The sequence below is a fragment of the Typopeltis vanoorti genome, chromosome 20 (genome assembly GCF_054136105.1).
Source record: "Typopeltis vanoorti isolate ZY-2024b chromosome 20, IOZ_Tvanoo_1.0, whole genome shotgun sequence".
Classification (NCBI taxonomy): domain Eukaryota; kingdom Metazoa; phylum Arthropoda; class Arachnida; order Uropygi; family Thelyphonidae; genus Typopeltis; species Typopeltis vanoorti.
Genome location: NC_143568.1, coordinates 8,090,467 through 8,116,259, shown reverse-complemented (window position 1 = coordinate 8,116,259; position 25,793 = coordinate 8,090,467). Strand labels below are relative to the sequence as shown.

The window sequence follows — 25,793 nt, the reverse complement described above, 5'->3', positions numbered from 1 at the left end:
AATAATAATCAGTTAGCACAATTGAGTGAAATGATACTATTTCCCACTTTAAGTGAGTGATTAATCAGTTAATGTGATTTTTTATGTTATGTGGAATTTTATGTTATGCAAAATTTTTTTGCCACCAATCTGCAGCAAGCAGCGACACTTGTCAATGTAACAGCCATTGGGCAGTGGCAGTGCTGCTGGCGGTGGCCAGCGACACTCGGCAGTTGACTCAAAGCTATCATCATAAGTGCAAGGGCAAACTCTTTTCTCTTGCTTAATCACTTTTCCTTCATTTTGCTTTAATTTAGATACCTATAAGGCTTTATTATATTCAGTTCCTCATATGTAAAAGAGAAAGACTGATAAAGAAAGCGGCAGTAATAAAAAGAGAAGAAAAGTAATTACATTAGAGAAAAGCTGGAAGTCATTAAGAGACATGAAATTACATTAGAGAAAAGCTGGAATTAGTAATATAATGATTGTGTGAGACTTGGGGTATAGTGAGTGTACAGTTTGGACTATATTAAATAAGAGCAAAGAATACAAAGAACAAGGAAAAGTTGCTACTGCTTCTTGGAGCATGCAGATCACCTGAAATAGAAGCCATTTAATGACCTAGATGGAATGTCTTCTATCACTCTGGATTGAGGATTGTAACCAAAAAAGACTTTTATTGTTCAGCATTATTTTTATTCATATGGAGTTGGTAGAGTAAATGGACCAAGCCTACAACATGTTTGTGAGCAGTTTGTTCATCGTTTCTGTAAGGTATCCCAAGCAATAGTGTCAGCATTACATTAATTGAGAGGTTCCATCATACTGGGAATGTTCTACTGCAATGCAAAGGGCATTTAGGGAGATTGCAAACTGTTAACACAAATGAGAATCACATGTGTGTGCCGGAGTAAGTGTTACAGTCTCTGAAATACAGTCAGTGCTGAACCACAGTAAAACTTGGGATACTGAGGCAGTCACTACAGAGAATCCTTAAGGAGTCAGGTGCCTTTTTTTTTTTTTTTTGTATGTCATTCATGTAAGTCAGTGTCTAACAACAATGGATAATGCTGCATAGCACGAATATTGTGCACATGTGCTAGCCAATGTCTGTGAAGCTCTGTCCTTCCTCCATAATGTCTGGGTCCCAGACAAAGTGCTTTTCCATCTAAGCAAACATGTAAACAGATGAACAGGTTTCTTGGTTTCTCGAGACCTGAATTTGCCCAAGAGAAACTCTTCACAGCAAAAAAGTCACTGCGTGGTGTGCAGTTTCTGGCCATGGTGTAACTCGGCCCTACTTCATTGAAGAGGGTGGTGTAACCATGACCTTGAATAGCAAACGCTACATCAAGAATGTGTTGGTTCCGTTCACCCAAGATTTGCATGGATGTGTCATGCAAAGAAAAAACACATCATATTTCATGCATAGGTATTCCAACAGGACGGAGCAACCTATCACACATCACATGGTTCTAGAGCCTATTTATTGGAACAATTCCCCTGGAAGCTCATTTTGAGGTTCACAGAATTCCCATACCCTTCATATTCTCCTGATCTCACATCTCTGGATGCCTTCATTTGGAGTATGTTAAAGGAATGGGTGAATGGGTATGCCACTATGACCCACCTTCAAACCTTCATGAACTAAGGGACAAAATTAAACATGTCCAGCAGATGTCCCAATCCTTGTTCTTTCAAGATGACAGAGAACCATCACATGTGCTATGAAACTTTTCTTGAAAGACAAGGTATCCATTTCAAGCACGTAATCTGCCATTGTCAATGCTTTATTTGACCAAGATTCTGCTGATAGTTGGGGATGTACATATCTTCAGGTGTAAACATATATTTGTTTGTTAATAAATGTCTTTACTCTGTAACCTATATCATTGTAATTATTCAGTACTGTTTTTTTTTTTTTTTGCATCATAATGTATTAGCTAGTTTGTCTATCCTTATCTGGGAGACTGCAGCATCTGTTTTACCTCAACTTTGCATCACCAAAAGCAATTGCATATCCTCAGTTAAACCCAGTAATCAGTTAACATTATTGTTAATAAGTTAACAATAATGTTAAATCATTGATCATATCACTAATAATTAAGAATATCTTCCAGTATCATTAAATGTAAATAATATTTGTTATAATTTCTCTGATTTTGCAGGTAGTGTTTGAATTTTCTTATTTTATAATGAAGGTGTGAACTCTGTTTAATCATCTCCCCTATGGTCAAACAGAGTTGACACTTTCACTTCATACATACTTAGTTGCACTGTCAGGGCTGGCACTACCGACAGTGCAAGATGTGTATTTGCACGGGGCGGCAAGTTTTTTTGGGGCTGCAAAATTGGCATAAACTATAGGAAAAATAAGGGAGAAGGGGCGGCAAAATATTTTTTATTATTATTACGTGACATCTCCAGGGAGTCCAAAGACTCATCGAGGGAGGGCACCTACTCTACCACTTTCCGTCTCCACCCACCACAACCAACTGCAACTACCTTCATCATCTACACCAATGCTATCTACCACCACCACCACTAGTATTTTCACAGACAATCACAAACATCCATGCCCATGGCGGGATTCGAACCTGCAGCCTTTTGGCTGGAGAGTGGATATGCTAACCACTCGGCCAGCCAGGCCGAGTGGTTAAAAATATACTACAGCATGGGGCAGCAAAATTCCTAGGGGCAGCCCTGTGCACTGTCATATGTTTTTAAAGAAAACAGCCTCCTGCAAAAGCATCATATACCATATATGAAGCACATGCATAGTAGACTTAAATATCTCTATTCAGAGCAATCTGCAGAGAGAATCACTAGATGAAATATTCTCAAACTTGATGGATACCTTAACCAGATCACAGGGAAGAGACTGACAATGAAAAAAATTAGTTAAGAAATAACTGATAGGGGAAATATGATGCTGTGAGCAGGTATAAATTACATTAACGTGAGCTGGGTGATATGAGTTTGTGAAATTATTATTATTACTATTTGACACCTCCAGGGAGTCCAAGGACTCATTAAGGGAGGGCTCCTGCTCTACAACTCCGTCTCCACCACTCAATCACCAACTGACTGCAACTACACCAACGTCATCTACCGCCGACCACCACTGATATTTCCACAGACCATCACAAACATCCATGCTCACAGCAGGATTTGAACTCGCAGCCTTTTGGCTGGAGAGCAGATACGCTATCCACTTGGTGATAGCAAATAAAAATAAAATACTAGAAGCTGAAATTAATCAAATGAAATGGGAAGTTAATGAATTTCAGAAGTGTTTCAGGTTGAACAATATTGAAATAAACAGTTTATCAGAAGCTCGTAATGAAAATGTGCATACCATAACTGAAAAATTGGTGAATCTACTTGGAGTTAAAAGGGAAGACATCATGCATACCCACAGAATACCCACCACCAGAAAAACAGGCATCAAGCCCGTTATTATCCAATTAGTGAGCAAGAAAGTAAATGGATGGCAGAGGCAAGAAAATGCAACAAGATTACAGTCCAACAGTTTGATGAACAGTTAAAACTGGTGCTCATCTATATAAATAACCACTTGACCAAACTTAACAAGCAACTTCTTTATGAAGCAAAACAAAAGAGAGCAAGTGGTGCAGTCAAGTATGTATGGGTAAGAGACAGTAAATTGTTCATGAGAAAGGATGACAACATGAAAGTGATATGGATAAAAACACCTGACGATCTCAGTGAACACAGTCAAGGAAGGCAGTAAAATCTAAATGCCACCTAAGAATAACTGAAACAATGATGAACTAAATGGACTTAAGAGAGCACGTGAATAACTTAGATCTTGGTGGGATTGCCAACTTTAAAACACTATACAGTAGACTCTCCACTATCCGGCCTATTGTGGCGGAAGGGTAGGCCAGATAACACAAAAGCCAGACAGGCCGGAGTTCTAGGCATTACCTTTTCACACAAATGTGAAAAGGTAGGCCTAAGATGAAAGAGTCAAAACTTACAGTTTTTAGTTTTTGAAAAAGTCCTTGATAGATGAATGTTTCACCCTTTTAGCCCTCTTCTGCGACGCAATGTCCCTCACTTTCATTCCACTTCCACTAGCTTGGGCAGCACACCACTTTTCAATTTCTGCTCAATTTTTCTTCCAGTCTCCAACTGTACTTTTCCCGACTCCTACCTCCAAAGCAATAGTTTTTGCCGTTATCCCAGAGTCTAGTCACTTTATAGTGCATAGTTTCTCCTTCATAGTCACTACAACCTTTTTTCGTTTATCACCCATTTTGTAATCTTTAATAAAAAAACAACGAAGCACACCAAACAACAATTTACTAACATAACCAGGAACAGTGGCAAACGTATTCCACACTTGTGGACATCCGATACACAACTGACGAAGCGGGGAAATCTGCACTTTGCATGTCTCAACTTGTGTTATGCACATGGCACATAGGAGGATTGTAGCAGACGCCAGCTTGCAACGACTTGGCAAAGTAAATTACAGTACATATTCCTCATTTTATCACGGAGAATTACTGTATTATTATAATTCTCCATGATAAAATCCTGGCTCCAGATAGTCGAGAGTCTATTGTATAATGTAACCTCTGTAAAAAAAAAGTTTTTTGACTCTACTTCAAATTCATCCGAGAATGCCAACTTATATCATGTAAATATTAGGTCATTAAGATCAAATTTTGATAATTTAATGTTACGTTTGTCAAAAATCAAACCATATATAGATGTATTAGTCTTAAGTGAAATATGGATCAAACAACTTGAAATTGATCATTATTCTCTTGTTAATTATGACACGTATTATGACTGTCATGGTTATAATCGTTCAGGTGGATTAATTCTGTATGCTTAGGAAAAATACTCTTAATTTTCATAAACATTTTGGCAATGTGCATATTTGATTCAAAAAGAATCAAATATGCACATGGCCAAAACTTATGATTTATGACACAGTAATGAATATACTTATATTTGCTATATACCATGCACGTGATGGTCCAGTTGATATATTTCTGTCAGGGCTAAATGATGTCCTAAAGACCTTAAAACATGATAATGTCATACTAGTGAGGGATATAAATTTGGATTTATATAATAATAATAGCAAAATTGAGGAATATAAAAATATATTATCTGCACATGGGTTTCTTGCATACATTGATGGCAGTATGAGAGAAGTGAACAACTCATTAAATTATACTGATCACATATTCATAAGAAACAAAATGGCCTATGAGGTATCCTCTGCAATTTATTAACAGAATAATAGATCATTGTCCGTGCGGTTAGCCTAGTGGCTGTGCACTTCGCAACCATATGCCTGAGGAAGGAGTGTCCTAGGTTCATTTCTCATCAGTGATGTGAGGAGCTGAAGGATCTTTCTCAACCATAGTCAAGTTAGCTGGTCTTGGGCATGGAGTTTTTTCCCCAGTTTATTGTGGGGTTTTTCATCACAAAGCAGGCAAACCAGCCTTGAGAACTCAACAGACATAGGATACACCAGGGTGTAGGGCTGACCACCTTATCCTGTGAACGGTTTGAGGTCCGATGATTAATAAACCCTCGACACTGCAAGGTAAAAGAGGAAAAGGAAGATGAGATGAGATGAAACAGATCATTACTCTGTACTGTTGAATCTATTATTACCTAATAGTGTTGATATGTGCTGTGCAGGTAGTGATGAAAATTTTGACATTGGTACCAATTGTATTAAATTGGAGAATTACATAAAAAATTATCAACTGCCTCAAAATGATCTATTAGATTAAAATCGGTTATATGAGGAATTTATCAAATTGATCATATACTCAGACAGCAAATGGCAATATCACAAAAGAGTTACTGCGAAAAATGATGTTTACACATGCTCGATAACAGATGAACTAAAAAATATGTTAAGGACAAAAGAAAAGCTCTAAACATAACTATAAAAATTTCGTTAAATACTTAAAGGAAAAAATTAAGCATGCAAAAGTACTTTATCTCTTAAAAAAATTTCTTTCCTGTGTGAATGATAAAAGTAAAGAATGGAGGTTGATTAACATGATAATTGGTAATATGAAGCAGAAAACACGTGGATTCCTAGAGGGTAATAATGTCACTGTTGTACTTAATGAAATGAACAACCACTTTACAAACTATGGTAGTTATGATTTTGATCCTACAGAGAAAGTAAAGTACATGAATTTATCATTAATAAATCTTTTGAACATGGGAAATTTATATAACACTTAAAGATTGCTTCAGTTATTCCACTGTATAAAGAAGGTAACAGAAATGAAATCAGAAATTACAGACCAATATCTATACTATCCACAGTGTCAAAGGTTATTGAAATCCTAATGAAAAAATGATTAAATAGCTATCTGAATACCATATCCTTTTGCACACCTAATTAATATGGGTTTAGATCTGGATTCAATACCGGAAAAGCATTTTCGGAGTTCCATAAAACAGTTTATAGTGAAATAAATAAAGGAATGTATGTGGCAGCCATTTTTCTTGATATACTTAAGTCGTTTATGTTCATCATGACCTACTACTACTGAAAATGTCTAGAAATAGCCTTAGAAGAGTTACTAAAGACTAGTTCGAATCCAGTCTTTAGTAACTGAATAATAGAAAACAATATAGCAGCTATGGAACTGTAACATTCAGTAGCGCAACAAAAATAATAAAATACAGAGGCCTGCAAAGTCTTGTGCTAGGACCCATCCTATTTTTAATATATGTTAATGATCTGTGTAAATATGATCATTTTGGCAAAATAATATCATTCACAGATGATATGACATTAATTTACACTGAAACGACCCTTGAGGATTTAGAAAATTGGAGTAACTATGATATGTCGAAAATAAAAAGTGGTTTTGCAATAATGGTCTTAAAATTAATACCGGTAAAATGAGATATACGTACTTCACATTAATAGATAAACTAGATCACAATGAAACAAAATGTAGTGATATCCACAATTGTAACTGTAACTTAGTCAAAAAAACAAATCAGTCAAGTATTTGGGTCTCCATATCGATAGCAATCTGAAATGGAACTCCCACATCACATTTTTAACAAATAAGTTGAGGTTTGTAATTAACAGAATATATTATGTTAAAAATTTGTAAATGCAGCATTATTAACTATTCTTGGGTAAATTCCTCACTGCAATATAGTATCACCTGTTGTGGTGGAGATTACTACAACAATCTGCTTCCTTTGATACAAATACAAAATGGAATAATTAGAACTATAGCCATTACTGACTTTGCATATTCAACCAATAATCTGTTTGCCATTCATAATATTTTACCATTACAGAACTCTATTGTTATATATTATATGTAAGAAAGAATGTTGTAAGTTTTTTAGTATATAATTTAGACTATGGCTTACACTGTGGCTGGAACTTACTAGTAGTACCCAAGGCAAACAAAGAGATTTTCCACAAATCCTTTGAATCTTTAGCAACAAGCAGCTAAAATAAACTCCCAAAATGAAATAAAATCAGTAACCTCGGAATATGCTTTCAGAAAAAGATTGAGAGACTACCTCATGGGACTAAATAATGTTGACCTTTATTTTAAAGGTCAACATTATTTAGATATCATATCATAAGAAATCATTAACTTATACATCATGTCAAATTATGATTCTCATATATTACGACAAGTATAGTATTTATGAGGGCACATGCTACATGTGCCCTCATAAATACAGTCACTGGATTTTGCAGTGAATGTGTTGTACAAATTTAATTTTCTAGTAACCAGTATGGCTATGGCTCTTGGTTACAAAAAAAAAAAAATAAATAATAAATAAATAAATAAAATATTGTAAAAACTGACTAACTTATTTTAAAAATTTGTATAGACTATGAAAACTATCTGATAATATATTTTACCCTATTTGTATATATAGTGAAAATATTTTTATTTGTTTATAACAAAAAATCAGTCCAAAATAAATGTAAAAACCAACAGGAGATAGTATACTTGAATTGTATATTTATAAATATTATGTATGTTGACCAGAATAATAAATATTGTCATTGTCATGTTGATTTTTGCCATTTCATGAAATAATGTGACACAAAAAAACATATCACATGGAACTGACATGCTGTAAAGAGCTGTCAAAGAGATCTGGATGATCAGTTAAGGTGACATTCAGTGTATTGGCTTTTGTGCAGGACCAATAGCCCATACTGCCATACAGCATTGTCTACAGTGGCATGCAACTGATCTGTCAAAAGTTTTCACATATGATGTGTGATTTTTTTTCCTTTTCAATGTGCCAGGTGAAGAACTTTGCCTTGATGCACCATTTTTTATGTAGTAATCCCAAAGCTCAAAGTCACAGGGATTGAGATCTAATAAAGACAGTGGCCATTTCATAGAAAATGAGTGATGATTATTCTATCCTTTGTGAAATGTTGATGCAATAATTCTTGAAATTCACATTCTATATAGGGAGGTGCTTCATCTTGCATCAAAATTATTGTGTTCAGGCTCTGTTTGCTGCTGCATTTGTGGGATGACAGAATTGTTCGACATATCCGATAAAGTGCAGCTGTGACCATGTAGGTCACAGGTTGGTTCGATGTATTTCATTCTAGAAACGCATCCCAGTAATGAACTTAGTCATAAAGTCTGTCTATACTACTGTGTCTTTAACGAATGTAAGAGAACTTGTTGAAATATATGAGAAGATGCATCAGTTTTGAGTGTTTACTGTTCCACAAACATGAAAAATTCATCACTACATAGGATGCTCCAAGGCCAATCTTCATTCACCTCCATGCATGCCAGAAATGTCATTGCAAATGTTTCTTGGATGCTGGCATCTCCTGTTTGCAACTCTTGGCTGTGGCTGAGTTTATATGGGTAGCACTGTAACGCTTTATGTAGAGTTCTCTATATTGTTGTATGGCATATCTTGCACACAACATATCTTGCTGCATTGCATGAACACAGCATTCTTATTTGACTGCTCAATAACTGCAGTTGCAAGAGCTTTGGTAATTTACAGAATTTCAAATTTACACCCTCTTCCTGTTTGGACTGTCAAGCTGTCTATCTCTTGAAATTGACGAACCATACATCACATTGCATTTGGTGTCATTCAGGACCTTTTTTTGCAAAGTCTTTAGGAGTCTGTGCTTGTGAAATGCTGCTGCTGTAACATTTTTTCCATTCCAATAGAAACACTTCACAAACAGGGTACGTTCAGGCAAAGTGAGACCCATCACACAAGTCAATTGACTGTAGAGTCAGTCTTGCAACTTTCACTTATACTGCTGTATAAGTGAAAGGAGCAAGGTGGCTCACATGGTATTCACAATTCGCTATCTTTTCATGCACACAGTGCCATATTTTCCTTATCAGTCATTTTTGAACTATTATATATATATATATATATATATTTTTTTTTTTTTAATTGTCAAAATATCTTCCCTGTGATCTGAAAGTACCCACGAAGTTCGAGGGTATTTTGTCTACTGGTTTCTGCAGATTGCTCTGAATAGGGGTACTTTAATTTGAAACATCATGGGAAGGGCAGTGGCCCTTCCCATTATGAATTGCATCATGCACTCGTAAAAGGGGGTGTGCTTTGCATTATCGGATGCATACTAAAGCAAGTGATATGAAATGATTAGCCTCTATATACAAGTAGCTGAGACATGAATATATTTCGTGAGCAAAATTTTGTTTTGCTTTTTTAGGAAAAGGATTAAAACCAAGTATAAAATTTCTTGGTATCTTTAATGTATTTGCACCCAAGATAAAAACTTTCTACATCTTCTCTCATCCAGAGATTTTTATTAAGAAGGTCAAGCACCTTTTGTCTATTTGTATATGAGATATATATGACTTCTGCATTATTTCAACCTTGGTATATCTCTCTCTCTCTCTCTCTCTCTCTCTCTCTCTCTCTCCTGGGTCTGGCTCCCACTAGGTAGTGGCTCTTCCCATTATGCATTGTATCATACATATCTGAAAGGGGATGTGTGCTTTGCATTATGGGATGCATACTAAGGCAAGTGATATGAAGTCATTAGCCTCTATATACAAGTAGCTCAGACATGAATATATTTCATGAGCAAAACTTTGTTTTGCTTACTTGGGAAAAGGATTAAAATCAAGTATAAAATTTCTTGGTATCTTTAACGTATTTTACACCCAAGGTAAAAAAATTTCTACATACATATATATATGGTTTAGTCATGGGGCATCCCTCTATCACCTGTACTGGCAAATATATATTTAGAAGCTTTTTGAAGAAAAAGCAATAAATCCCTTTTCATTGAAACTAAGATTGTGGAAAAGATATATAATAGATGATGTTTTCTTGATTTGGAGCCAAGATCCAGATTCTCTCCAAGAACCATTTGAACAACTAACATCCAAGGATAAAATATTATTATTACCTAAGACCCCATGGAGTCAAAGACTCATCTAGGCAGTCCTTTTATCAAACACACACACACACAGCTCATCATACCGAGCTTTAAACACACTCAAATTTTCTGCAAACACCACACTCTCAGGCAAGGCATTCCAATCATTCACAACTCTGCATGAAAAAAACCTGCTTCTCACTCCCCTACTCACACCCACTTTATACAGTTTCCAGGCATAATCTCTGGTTCTCACCTGATCTCCCACTGCTTTCTGTAGAACCTCTCCAGCATTGATCCTATAACATCCACTTAATAACTTGTGGGTCTCTATCATATCTCCCCTCCTCCTCCTGTCCACCAGACTCTGCTAGTTGCATCTTTCCTCATACTCAACATTCCAGAGATTAGAAACTACCTTAGTCAGTCGCCTCTGGACCCTCTCCAGCATCTCTTCATCCTTCTGAAAACCAGATGACCAAATCTGGGCACAATACTTCATGCGTGGCCTGATCAAAGCCTTATACAATGGAACAAGAATCTCCTTACTTCTACAAGTCAGTGGCCTATGCATCATTCCCAGAGGCCTTGGTGTTGTCTTCACAATTTTGGCTATGTGTCCTCTAAATTTCAGATCCTTATCCACTATCACCCCCAGATCTCTTATTTCTTCCACCTCCAACAATATATCCTCACCAAACATAAATTCTGCATCCCATCTTTATTTTCCAAATTTTAAAACTTTACATTTTGCAACATTGAACTCACATCCCCATATCCGTGCCCAATCACTCAATTTATTCAAGTCTTCTTGTAAGGTCACAACATCTTCACTACTCTTCATAGTTCGTCCCCACTCTGTATCATCTGCCAACAACTGAATATCCCCATCCAAATCTTCACCAATATCATTAATATACAAGTTAAACATAACGGCCCTAAAACAGACCCCCTGATGCACACCGCTAGTAACTTTCCTTTTCCTGGATATCACTCTCCCATACACAACTTTATGATACCTATCAGATAGCCAGTCTCCAATCCAATGCACGAATCTAATATTCAACCCCATCCACTCCAGTTTGACTATCAACTTATCATGCGATAATCTATCAAAAGCCTTTGCAAAATCTAAGTATATTACTGTGTATCCTTCTCCTCTGTCCATGGAAGCAGTCACCTTATTGTAATAAGTAAGTAAATGTCTAAAACATGACCTCCCTTTAGCAAATCCATGCTGTCCATCAAAAATATCATTGTTTTCAACTCAATTCTGGATCCTAGTTCTCAAAAGCTTCTCCAACAACTTAATTACAACACCTGACACACAGATAGGCCTATAGTTTGATGTTTGAGTTCTATCACCTCTTTTATAAAGCGGCAGAATCTTGCCCTCCTTCCACTTTTTAGGAAATTGACTGAGTGCAAGACTCGTATTAAAAAAATGTCAAGGCTGGCGTCAACTCCCTGGCACATTCCTTCAGAATATGTGGTGATATATTATCAAGTCCCACAGTCTTATTTATATCTAGTTTGCTCAACTCCCCATACACCTCTTGCTCACTTACAGTCAGTCTCTCTTCCCCATCATCAACTACTCTCAATCTCTCCATGAAGTCACATTCACAAGATTGAAAGACCTTTATGAACTGCTTATTAAGTATCTCCACCACATCTTCTGCAACAGCTGTCTTTATACCATTTTCTCCAGTCAATATCATTCTTCCATAATCATTCTTTCTTTTGCTGGCTACATATCGAAAGAACTCCTTAGGATTCTTTTTGGCTTCATCAGTTAACCACTGCTCATACCTTTCTTTAGCTACCCCTTGCCAACCAAGTCACCTTCCTTGCGTGCTCTTTGTAGTCCTCATAGAATTGGTTATTTCCACTTATGCTGCCTCGATAATGCCCTTTTTCTCTGTATCGCATGCTTAATCTCTTTATTCATCCATCTCACACCTACCTTATTTAACCTTCTCAACCTTGGAATACATTTAGACATTGCATCTACTAGATAGTTTTTGTGGAACATACAAATATACAGTGGAACTATATTCCTTTTCTTGATGTAAAGGAATTACGACTTAATTCCTTTATGATGACTTACAAGTTCAGTTGAAATACTAAAGATCTTCACTACAAAAAGCCTACACACACCAACAGATATCTTGATTCTCAGTCCCATCACCTCAAAGTTTGGTATTATTTCTACTTTAGATACCCCTGCATGTGCTCTCATTACCAATGAAGAAGAGATTGCCAAAGAATTCAAGCTGCTTTTATCAATTTTTCAGAAGAATGGTTATTGTAAATAGTCTATTTCTAAATTCTTGTTTAATCCTCCTGCACACCGTGCTGAAGAGAGTAATGATGTGAAAAGTTATATCACTGTTCTGTATAACATCTCTATTTCTAACAAATTTCCAAAAATCCCCAAGCTTCAATCCTGGCTTCAGCCAGTAAAACCTAAACTTAACAATTTGAAGTATCCAGGTGTGGTGTGTACCATCTTTGGTGTGGCTGTAATTCCCTATATTATGAACAAACAGAGAAATTGAGTGAGTTCTGTATTGAAGAACATGTCAGAGATATTACGTATGATAGAACCAAGGCCATGCCTTAATTCCACTCATGTTCTTAATTCTTCTGATCCCAATGACCATCAATCCACTATACACTCAGTAAACTGGGATAGATCCAAAATCATTTACAAATTATATTATGAACTTGAAATAAAAATCTTAGAATCAGCAGAAATTGCACTAAATCCTATTCTAAATTTAGTTTAATCCTTTATCCAAGTATGAGCAAACAAAGTTTGCACCTGAAAGTGTCTTCAGGACTGGGGTAAGGTAGCACAACACCAGGCAACTCGTTGCAAATGTGGAGCAAGCTAACACCATTCCTATCTCAGTATCTCCCATAATGCAAAACACATCTCCTTGCGGATATGTATAATGTTATGCATTAAGGGAAGGGCCACTACCCAGACTAGTTTTGACCTTTATCGAGGTCTCTTCATTCATAAATCCTATTCACTTTAATATCAACCTCACTACAACCTTTCAGAATGTTACTCCTCTGCTATTTAGCTATGACAGTCATGAGACCGCATCCTTGTGCATGAGAACAATAATGCAGCTAGTCTATGAATTCATTCTAATGTGAGCGATCTGTTAATAATTTAGAACTTTGGTGATGTACCCAAGTAATGTTTTTTATGTATCATTATGTTTCTTCTATGGTGTGGCTACTCAGCCAACCTGGCTTGGTTGGCCGAGCGGTTAGCATATCCGCTCTCCAGCCAAAAGGCTGCTGGTTCGAATCCTGCTGTGAGCATGGACGTTTGTGATTGTCTGTGGAAGTGCTAGTGGTGGGAACGGGCAGTAGATAGCATTGAAGTAGTTGTGGTGAGTTTGTAGTTGGTGGATTGAGTGGTGGAAACAGATGTAGAGTAGGTGTCCTCCCTCGATGAGTCTTTGGACTCCCTGGAGGTGTCACGTAATAATAATAATAATAATAATGTATTGTGCACCCAATGAAGTCTTATAGAAAGATGAAACTATTATTATTATTATTATTATTATTATTATTATTACAGGTAACTCCAAGGAGTCCTTAGACTCATTGAGGGAGGCCCTAAACATCATGTCCATCACAACTATTCGACATTCACACGGTATCTATCATACTTTGCCTTGAACTCATTCACTGTCATAGCACCCACAACAGACTCAGGCAGCTTATAACTAGTAGTGCCTTTGGGGAAATAAATTAGTTATATTCTCTTTTATCATTCAGCTACATAGTCATATAAGTTATTTGTGTTAATATATATATATATATATATATGTGTGTGTGTATACTGTATATGTTTTTATTTTATTTTATTATTATTTTTCCATAACATTTTAGATATCACGGTGAGGAAGTCAAAATAACAGAGGGGTTCATTGGATGCTTTCGTGGTCTAGTAGTGAATGGTGCACTTGTAAATTTATATCAGTTTATATATGACAAGTGAGTCATTTGTTAAATTCTCTAGATTCCATTAAATTCAGGATTATCCAAGTTAATTATAAGGATATATAGTCTATAAAATTGAGAAATGCAATAATACAATTAAATTGTACTGGCAAATCAGCCATTAGAATACACACAATTTATAGACAAAAAATACTGTTGTTGGTGGTGATGATTGGCAGTAGATGGTGTTGTGATAATTGTATGTAGTGTGAGAATTAATTAGTAGGGGAGACGGTGAGATATTTGCAGTGGAGTGGAGTTGAGAGCCCTCCCATGATGAGTCCTTGGAGGTGTCACGTATTAATAATAAAAAAATATTTAATGTATAGCATGTACTCTTCTTCCAAAATTACTGGGACACCTCAGCATATGCAAGCAATATAAAAATAGAGACTCCCAGTCTCTATTGGCATACTAGAAGCCAATATAGACCAGAAGCCTATATTTATTTGATGATTAATTATTGCTCATTTTAATGGTTCTGATTAATGCATAGTGATCTGAATATGTTTGCTGTTTGCCTGCAAAAAAGAAAGAAGTTGGATTTCGTTAGTGATTTTTTGATTTAGTAATGACTAAATGTATTTTCGTTGTTGTTAGAAGTGGCATTTGAATTGCAAAAATTGTTGATTGCCAACACTATGCCAAGTGGATAGTTTGCTCACTCTTCAATCAAAAGGCTGTGGTTTTGAATCCCAGTGTCACGTGAATGTGTGTAAATGTTATTGGGTTATAAACAGTGTTTATGACTTGTTGTAAGACTACTACCCTGGTTATTGGAGTCATGAAATGGCTTTGGTCTCTTTGGTAAATGTCCTCCAACCATCCCAACCACCAAACACTCAATGCTCTCTCTGACCTATCATCAGAATGATCACTTTCTGATGAAAGGTGAAAACCATCCAAATTAGATACTAAAAAAGTCCTTTGGTCATGATAGTATTTCTCCAATTTTCCTGATGATTTGTTCTCCAGAATTGACTACTGTTCTGTGTCATCTTTTTATGCTCTCTTATTCCATGTATCTTCCCTAGAAACTAGCCCATGTTACAACCTATTTCTAAGAAATGGTGATAAATCTTTAACATCAAAGTACCACCCAATCTCTCTCTCTCTCTCATCTCACTCCTCTTCAGAGTAATGGAGAGAACCACAGCACTCATCTATTTTGCTATGTCGAAGTTACTCAACTAATAAATGATAAATACCATGGAAAAGTTAGGTGAATTCAAAGTGGCTGCATTTGATATCTTCAAGACTTTTGACTAGGTGTAGTGGAGCACAAGAGTGATGTCAAAGGTAAGTCTGGAAGAATGTTTTTTTTTTTTTTTTTTTTTTGTAAGAAATAAGGCAGAATTGTGTTTTGGTAATCTGAGCCCCATTTAAGAATGGTTTGAAAATCAGAATTTAAGGTTGCAGAGGTTGTTGCTCTGTAAGTTGTGGTGGTTTGTGCAGTGCAAAACTTGCCAAGTGAGAAGGAGGAATGTAATGTGCTGTCATATGCAAAACTATGTATTGGTTTGGTGGTCAACTGGAGCAGGTCATTGATATATAGATAGAAAAAAGGGTGGGTGAGAGCCTTGCAGGACCCCAGTTAGAAGACAGGGAGCCATCTACCATTGCATGCTATGTGCATCCAGAGAGAGAGAGAGAGAGGAAGCTGGTAACCCAGTTGCAAAACTCATGGGACAGACCATATGGGAACTTAGTCTGTCCCATTTTTTGCAACTTTTGGAAATCATTTTTTGATGCATTGATGATTTTCTCGCAGCTCTTTTGAGCTTTAGTGTAAGCGATGAGAGAAGGCGGAGTTCTTGAGGATAGCCAGTTGTGGTATGCTTAGTTCTTTATTTGTACAGCTTTGGTGCATCTTTTGGAGAACCAGGACTTACTTAGGAGATGGGAATTTAGCATGGAATATGTGCTTTCACTCTGAAGAGGATTACTTTAGTGATATGTTCAGTGCATGTGCTTGGGTTTGAAAACCAATAATCCAGAAATGGAAAAGTAATAATCCAGACATGGGAATATGACATAGAAATCTCGGAGGTCGTCCCACTTGGCATTCTTATAATGCCAGATGACTCTTGGCTGAGAATAGCTGTGTGGATGTTGCTCGGAGGGGGAAGAGATAAGGACAAGGTTATGGTCTGAATTACCTAAGAGAGATACAACCCTCACAGTATATTTGGAAGAATCACTAGTTAGGAAGAGGTCCAGAGTGTTTGGAAAGTGGTTGGGATTATCTGGTACACTGGTGGGCATGTGAACAATTTGCATGAGGTCATTCGTGATTCCAAATGTCTCAACTTCTCTACCTGCTTGTTCTGTTCTGTTGGAGAAAAAGAGCCATTTGGTATTATGTAGTACATTGAAATCTTCAAGGAAGACAACCTCACTGCTAGGACAGTTGGATTGTAGGACATCAACTTTCCAAGAGAGGAAATCAAAGAGTTCTGAGTGGTTGGTGACATTGGGAGAGTGATATAAACAGCATATGAATTTGACAGAGTGGTGCAGAGAGAGATTTTCAGCCAAATTAGGTTGTGATTAAAGTTGAATGCACTCTCTCTCTCTCTCTCTCTGGAATGGTATGTCAATGCAAATGCCACCCTTTAGCCAAAAGGAGTCAAAGAGTATGTATTTTGGGAAGTTCAGGTGATTAATGCTTAGAGAGTCTGAAATTTGTTTTTTCTGTCAGAAAACGCAGGTGGGGTTTTGTAGATTGGAGGTGGACACTGCTGAGGTTGGAGCAGAGGCCATGTATATTTGTAGAGCAGATCTGAAAGTCTTTGTGAGGTTTGTTGTTTACCGTGTTGTTCATACACAGTGGCGGCTCATGGCTTGAAATCGTGAGGGTACTGCAACTTTTGAAATATACATACACACTGTAAGTACAGTGTATGTGTTTGGATAAAATATCAAAATTATGGTAAAAATTAAAAAAAGAATTAAACATGAAAAAATATTGTTTATTATTGATAAAATTATACAGTTTAGTATAATTCAAAATTACTTAAAAATTCTGAGGTCATAATTGTCAATAACCCCAGTAATGTTCTTAAATAAAAATTATAACAAATGTTATGTCTTTAATTGTAATGTCCAAATATTTAAAAGTGGCCTGTGTAGCTCAGTGGAAGTGACCCTTGCATCCTCTGCGCTTGGCTGCTCGAAGTTAGACCTAGGTTCTAGTCTAGTCGCTGACTGGAGGAACTTTTTTCTAAGCCTACCTTCAACAGGTTCCCGAGTAAGTCGATCTCTGGCGCAGGCAAGTGGGTTTTTCCTCCCGGAAACTCAGGTTTTTCATCCCGTAAACACAAGAAAATCGACCATAGTATCCACATTATTTCAGACAGTGACATATCTTGTTAGGGTTAGGTCCAAGAGATGGCAGCACTTGTTTGCCAGCCTCTTCATCGGTGGCTGCTATAATTAGTGATAGACATGGGCCAGCTATCTCTAATTGGCTACCGGTGGAGGTCGAACTGCCCACTCAGTCTCCAAAAGCTAGATAGGGTATAAAGGCCTCACTTACTCCCTATTAGGGAATAAAAGGCGTTAGATGATTTTTTTTTTTTTGAAATATTTAAAGAGACGGAGTAAACACGATAAGTACTACGAACACTCTACTACTGGTGCAAACTACATATAAACAACAGTTGAACTGCATGATGGACAGTGCCGCATTACGCTAATAGCTCACATCTCACTATGACGTGCATATGCTTGTGCGCGTAGCAATATGACACTGTGGTAAACACAGTGCTGCTAGCGTCCTTTGCCATTCTAAGTGCTACATGATAGATTTTTATTATTTTTTATACAAAATAAGAGAATTGTATAGAATTTTCGATGATAAAATTAAATATTACAAGCAAATATAAATAAATTAATAAATATATTTATATATCGAGAAAAATTGGGGCTGCTCCAGTTCCACAGTGCCTATGCATAAGCTGCCCCTGGTCATACATATTCTCTATGCTGTACTTATACATTGATGTTCAAGTTGGCTGTGGGCATCGTTCGATTTCTGCACTAGAATTCCTCTTTTGTAATCAGTGTACCAGGTTTTATCAACACTTTGCCATTTTTGTTTCAGTTGTTTGCAAAGCTGTTGGTCTTGCTCACGCTGAGTAAAGGAATGGTTGGGCCAGGCTTAGTTGTGATGCACTTGCTGGTGTGATACAGGTTACTTTCCCCAATCGCAGGAAAGGCATCCTGCCCTTTTTTTTATTCAGAGATCCGAAGCAGTGGCATCGGATGATTTTGTTGTAGCCAAAATTGGATTTTACCATTAGTATGGTGATGTCTTCCTTCAGTGTATCATCGCTTATGGTGTGAAAGTTGTGAATGATGGCAGTATATTTTTTGTTTTCGGCCTCAATTAAGTCATGCACCATTAATGCGATGAGGCTATGGGGCCGGCTAGTATCGATGGTGGATGACTTTTTCCTAAGTGTTGATCGTGAATCTGTTCTAACTTGCTTCAGTTAATTGAATTTTGTAAGAAAAGGTTTGGTCGATATTAGCAAGGCACTGTTCCAAGCTATCAATGCATTTTTCTAAGTTTAGGAACTGTTTCACTGAAGGGAGACACAGTGGACAGAAGAAAGGCTGGTTCAAGTTCACAAGAAGTTTGTATGCCAATTCATCGATTTTCCTGCACAGAGCCTGTGAGTATTGGTTATGGAAATCTCATAGAAGGCCTTTTTTGGTGTCTGTGATGTCTAGTGTGCAGCTGTGGCACTTGATAGCACCATTGAGTTTTGTCAGTGTTGGATGGCTGCGCTGAGTTGGATATGCTTGAACGTATTCTGTTGTTGTTGAGCTTTAACTACTCATCTTTACTTTTTATTGTAGGCATTAGCAGGTGCTTACATGTGTCCAATATGATATGAATAAAATAAAACTGTTATGGTGTACTTATAGAGTACTTACATGTTTCTCTGTGATATTAATCCTTTTGATCAGTGTGTTACTCTTCCTCCAAATAGTTTTAACCTTATGCAAATTGCAAATCCCCCACTATCAAATATTGCTCTCATTTTGGAGGTGGTGCCCCCTAAGAGCTCCATAAAATTACTGGACAATACAGAAGAGGACAACTCACTTACCACTGCACTCCACCCGCTTTTACACAGGCATTTAATTTTTGCTGCATGCATCTTCTATAAATAGTTCCATGGTAAATATTCATCAGAACCAGCATCAATAATTCCCTTCTCTCTACCAAATCCATTGAAATGCATGCAGTGACACCCAATACCCATTCACAGTCCAACTCCAAACTAAAGAAGAAATTTCTCTTTCTCTTCTTTCATCCCTGCTGCTCTTGTACTCTGAGATATGACTGCAACTCTGAGAACTCTGTTTTACTCTGAGATCTGACATCACTTGCCAGGAGTGGCTAATTTAGAATCGCCTTCTTTTGAACTCCTCTAGCCTCAAGGCTTCCTTGTCCCATTTAGCAATTTCATTTACTACATTTACCATTCTCCAAACTCCAAAAGCCACTTTGATCGCTTCATTTTCCTCTTCATGAAGCTCATCCATCTGTAGTCCAGGTATCCAGATTGTGAGATCATCTTCCTAGGTGACCTTAATGTCCACAATTCCAACTGGCTCTCTCTTTCAACACTACTGACAAAGCTGGATGAGAGGGAGATGTCTTTGCTATAAGCAATTACAGATGCTTATAGCAAGGTTCCTGATAACCCTCTTCACTCTCCCAGTATTCTGAATCTCTTTTTAACAAGTTTCTCCTTATACATCATAGAGGCCACTTCCGGTCTCATGCCCTTTGGCACTACTAGAAAGATTTTTGGAACAACTAAAGGTTGTATTTCTAAATCACTTAGGGAATTGAAACAACGTAGATCCGAATATAAATTAAATAATACTTTAATAGATATTTCCGATATTTCGGCAATGCCACATTGCCATTTTCTAAAGGAACTTACAAAAAGGCAGGTGCACACAGGCACTAACAATACAGTAACTGAGAATGAAGATATGAAGCTATCGTTCTCCTAGAAGTCCTGATGGTGCCCTCTGGCGGGCTAAGTAGGCGTTCTTGGCCGTTGGGCTGAAGGTCTGCTGATGTATGCCTCCCAAATTTGGGGCAGTCGCATACAACCAAATTTGTTGAGGTTTGGAGAGTTTCTTAGGGCAGAGGCTGATTCCATAAATAATCTTTCGAATTTATATTTGCTCCGGTGTATTATTGTTGCTTTCTTCCACCGTATTCTGTGGCGAGTATCCAGAGCATGGTCTGCAAGACCAGAATGGCTATACTTGTAAAACCGGATGTAGTCCTTGTGTTCAGAAATTCTGATATTTGCTGTCCTGCCTGTTTGGCCAAAGTACGACAGTTTATAACTGCAAGGGACCTGGTATACACCAGGTAGGTCTAGGGGAAGTGGTTGGTCTTTGGTAGAGCGGATAAGGGATGCCAATTTTCTGTAAGGCCTGTAACAGGAGGTGAGGTCATGTTTTTTTAGAATTTTGGTAATTTTTTCTGAGGTGCCTCGGATGTAGGGAATGGTGATGGATTTAGAGTAATCTTTTTTGTGGAGGGGGGGAGGAGGGGGGCTGTGGTTTGTAGCTTTTAATATTTTTTGGATTTTTTGGGGGGGTAGCCATTGGCTGAGAAAGTGTTGAGGATGTGATTTAGTTCAGTGTTAAGGGCTATGTTGTTAGAACAGATTAGTTTAGCCCTGTTGTATAGTGTTTTTACCACTCCATATTGTTGTAAGGGGGGGGGGTGGATTGTTGGTGGATGTATCTGCCTGTATGGGTGGGTTTTCTGTAAACTGAGAAAACCAAAGTTCCATCAGGCTGGCGGGTGACTAGTGTATCTAGGAAAGGGAGGCAGTTGTTTTCCTCTTTTTCCAGGGTGAACTTGATTCTGGCGTGTTGGTTGTTTAAGTGTGTGAGGAAGGAGAGGAGTGTTTCAGAGCCATGTGGCCAAATAGCGAACACATCATCAACGTAGCGAAGCCATATGGTTGGTTTTTGTGGGGCAGAGGCTAAGGCTTTTTCCTCAAAGGTCTCCATAAAGAAATTGGCCAAGGGTGGGGAGAGTGGTGAGCCCATGGCTGTCCCCTCTATTTGTTTGTAGAATTTTCCCTGCCAAACGAAATAGCCTGAGTTCATTGTGAACTGAAATAGGGCTGAGATATCGGGGGAAAAATTTAGCTTGGATTAGCTCTAAAGTTTCCTTGAGTGGGACATTTGTGAATAAGGAGGAGACATCGAAGCTGACCATTATGTCAGTATGTTGGAGTGTAAGGTTTTCTATGCTGGCTTTGAAGTGGGCTGAGTTTTTTATGTGTGATGGTGTGTTGCCAGTATAGTGTGTGAGCTCTTTGGCCAAATGTTTAGCTAATTTTTATGTGGGGGAATCAATGCCATCCACTATGGGACGTAATGGCACATTTTCTTTATGTATTTTTGGGAGTCTGTAAATACGGGGGGGTATAGAGTTAAACGGTTTTAATCTGTTGGTAACTTCTACAGGCCAAGAAGTGACTTTCTTAAGGAGGCTGTGAAGTTTTCTAATTTGTGAGTTGGTGGTATTGTAATTGATAGGGAGGTAAGTAGCCCGATCTAATAGAAGAGCATCCAGCTTACCTTTGTAGTCCTTTTGGTTAAGTACTACAGTTGCATTTCCTTTATCCGCTTTGGTGATAACTAATTCTTTATTATTTCTCAATTCCTGTAGGGCTTTAAATTCCTTGTAGGATATATTAGTTATGGATGGTTTTGCTATGGAAAGGACACAAGCTACATCCAGTCTTACACTGTTGGCGATTTGATGTGGAAGGTGGCGGATTCCTCTTTCAATCTGGATCAACAATAATACACCGGAGCAAATATAAATTCGAAAGATTATTTATGGAATCAGCCTCTGCCCTAAGAAACTCTCCAAACCTCAACAAATTTGGTTGTATGTGACTGCCCCAAATTTGGGAGGCATACATCAGCAGACCTTCAGCCCAACGGCCAAGAACGCCTACTTAGCCCGCCAGAGGGCACCATCAGGACTTCTAGGAGAACGATAGCTTCATATCTTCATTCTCAGTTACTGTATTGTTAGTGCCTGTGTGCACCTGCCTTTTTGTAAGTTCCTTTAGAAAATGGCAATGTGACATTGCCGAAATATCAGAAATATCTATTAAAGTATTATTTAATTTATATTCGGATCTACATTGTTTCAATTCCCTAAGTGATTTAGAAATGCATAACCAACGTATAAGCCTGTCTACGAGAACTGAAGGTTGTAGTTTTGGAGGAAGACAGAATGAGGGAAGTCAGTTCCAAAGGAAAGAGATAGGTGGAATGAATGAAGAGGAAGTAAAGTTAAGAAATTAAATAAGGCAAATATGACTTTGTCACATATTGTCACAAAATTTAAGAGAATGCTTCATGGAGTTCCTTCTTTAAGTGTTAAGTGATGTACAACACTTAATGTTTAAACAATAAGCATTGTACACCACATAATTAACGAGATATACCATTTTAGAAATATAAAATTTTTAATTTATCATTGTTTCAACCTTCATTTTAGTCAATCTCAAAATCAGATTTATGCTCATCTACATTGGACAAACAACACACAGCAGATGGTAGTAAGCTTTCAGAAACTAGTCCTATGAAATATTACAAAGCCCTTATATCTGATTGGGAAATAAATCTAGAAATATACATATCTTAAGAGAAAAAACAATAATAGTAATAAAACAACATAAAAGCTGTCATTAAATGATCAAGAAGAGTTTATACTTTTGGTTGACTCATTCAATGCAATTATTTCATTCCCTTTATTTCTGATACTTGCAGCATAAATTCACTAAAACAGTACTACTAAAAGATGCTGTTTTAGTGCATTTAGGTAAGCATGTTAAAAGTTAATCATTCATATGAAGATCCTGGACACACACACACACACACACACACACACACATATATATATAAAATTAGTGCTCTTTTAACTGGTGAAAGTTGTATGTATAATGTGTATGGATGGATATGTATTTAGTAGACAGCATATAGAAGACTGAATTACATAATAGTATATTAGAAGGATAAACACTTTAGCAAAGATATCAAGTTCTCACTAATGTCTGTATGTATTGGATTAGCAAAACAATTTTAATGACTTATTGCAACACAGCAGATAAAAAAAAGAAAAAAGATTATTTCAATCCAGTATGTTATGTACCATAATTAATGAAATTAAAAAATGTTGAATTATTTTTTGCTTGTTGTATTGTGAAAAGCCCATTAAAATTGTTTTTCTGAGAGTATCAAGGTTAAAAATCTCTGTTACTTTTCTCTTTCTGTTGAATTTATTTATTTCATATAAAAACGTAAGTGGCACAGTAGTAAGTAATTGGTACAACATTATTTACAACAAATTAGGACACATTATAAATAAGAATAGCTTAAATTTAGTAGGTAAATTATACAGGTAATAAGTATAATTAAATACAGGTAATAAGTAAATAATAAGTAAAATAGGAGGGAAAAAGAAACTATACATAAGTTATATACAATAAATATGACCAGATGTTCCTCCGGAATCTTGCACAATCAACTGCTCCTTCTGTGCAGGATATAAGTTCCTCTTTTGTGTAAAATGATTGAAGAAGTGGGCAAGAAAGAAGGTGTTCCATGGACTGGGTTGTCCCACACTCACAATTATCTGGTCCAGTGAGATAGCACCATTTGATGAGGTTTTGTTTGCAGCGTCCTGTCATTCATAGTCTGTTGAAGCTTTTCTAAGTATTCCAGTCCAAGTGGGCACCACGTGGAAGATGTTCGGCTGTTGGAATACCAGTATTATTCTCAGGGTATAGTGCAAGCCATTGTTGAAGTCTTGTCTCTGGAGAGTTTTTAGGTGGTTCAACGGTTGCTGGGAAGCTACGTCGGGATCTTAGTCTTTGGGGCATTGCAGTCTGGCCAAATAGTGGGTGGTGCTCATCATTCATTTCTATTGGATGTGTTGTTTAGATGGCTGAGGAATGTGTCAGTGATTAGATAACCATGATGCCATATTTTAAAAACGTCATCTATGTATCAGCATTATAATATTGATACTTAGCCATCTGAGACTCTATTAAGAATAAGTCTGATTTTTATGACTACGTGATTTGATGTTGAGAAATGATGAGCTAAACCAGATGTGATGATTCTATTATGATTGACATCCCCCACGTGTTCCTTCTGTCTTATTTCAAAACTTCTAGAGGTCTCTCCAATGTAAAAAAGGCCACACATGCATGGAATTTCATATACTCCAGGAAATTTGTAGAAAGGTACCTCATCTTTGGGAGATCTTAAGACTTGCCTGATCATGGTAGTTGGTTTAAAAACCACTCTGATGTTATGAGCTTTTAACATTCTCGCCAATTCTGTGGAAACTGAATTAATATATGGAATGAACGTGTGGCCTTTCTTACATTGGACAGACCTCTAGAAGTTTTGAAATAAGACAGAAGGAACACGTGGGGGATGTCAATCATAATAGAATCATCACATCTGGTTTAGCTCATCATTTCTCAACATCAAATCACGTTATAGATTGGAAAAACAGTTCTGTGCCTTACATCGAGAATGACTACAGACACAGAACTTTCAAAGAAGCAGCTGTGGTGCTATGCACTGCCAATAATTTAAATAGAAATCAAGGTGCTATTCTTAAAGACATATGGAAATATCTCATCAATTCTCTCAGCTTAACAGAACTACAATATGCAAAAAACTACACAACACGTGGTCATGTACCGGATTCTGACTGAAGCATTCGAATGCATGCACGCCATCAAACACGAATTATCAAATGTAACGGCCAACAGTTACTAAAGTGTGTTTTCATGTAACTTGATGCATTTGTTTTCAGACCAGTACAGCTTTGAAAATGCTAGACAGTGGCTAGTGAAACTTGTTGGCTCTTTGTATTTGTAATCATTAAATCTTATGGTCTTTTAACAATAAAAGTTCTCAGTTTTAACAGCTTAGACCAAAAATGAACAGTTTAAGGAGAAAGTTTATTAGAATAGTCAGTATTTGCCAAAGTGAGCATGTTTTTTTATAGCAGTCAGCATGACTCCAGAAATACCACTTAAATATATTGGTCACAAAAAATTTTGCTCGCTGATAGTATGAATTATGATTATTATTACAAACTCCATGGAGTTGGCAGACTCATTCTGGGCGGCTCATTCAACTAACAAGTCTATTGTGCCAAATCTTAAAACTCCTTAACACCCCCTGCATCCCATTCACTGACAATTCTCTATGTAAAAAATGTACTCCTCACACTCCACCATACTCTTACACAATTTCCAGGGATGGCCTC

The 25,793-nt window shown here is 37.1% G+C and overlaps 1 protein-coding gene across 7 annotated transcripts in view; it reads left to right on the top strand.

The window, feature by feature from the left end:
* axo (axotactin) overlaps positions 1 to 25,793 on the top strand; it is a 927,649-nt gene that overhangs the window by 478,049 nt on the left and 423,807 nt on the right. For all 7 annotated transcript variants that reach the window (XM_090410025.1, XM_090410024.1, XM_090410023.1 and 4 more), the window contains one exon: positions 14,315 to 14,419. In XM_090410025.1, the coding sequence (XP_090266151.1) occupies positions 14,315 to 14,419 (105 nt within the window). The remainder of the gene's footprint in view (positions 1 to 14,314; positions 14,420 to 25,793) is intronic.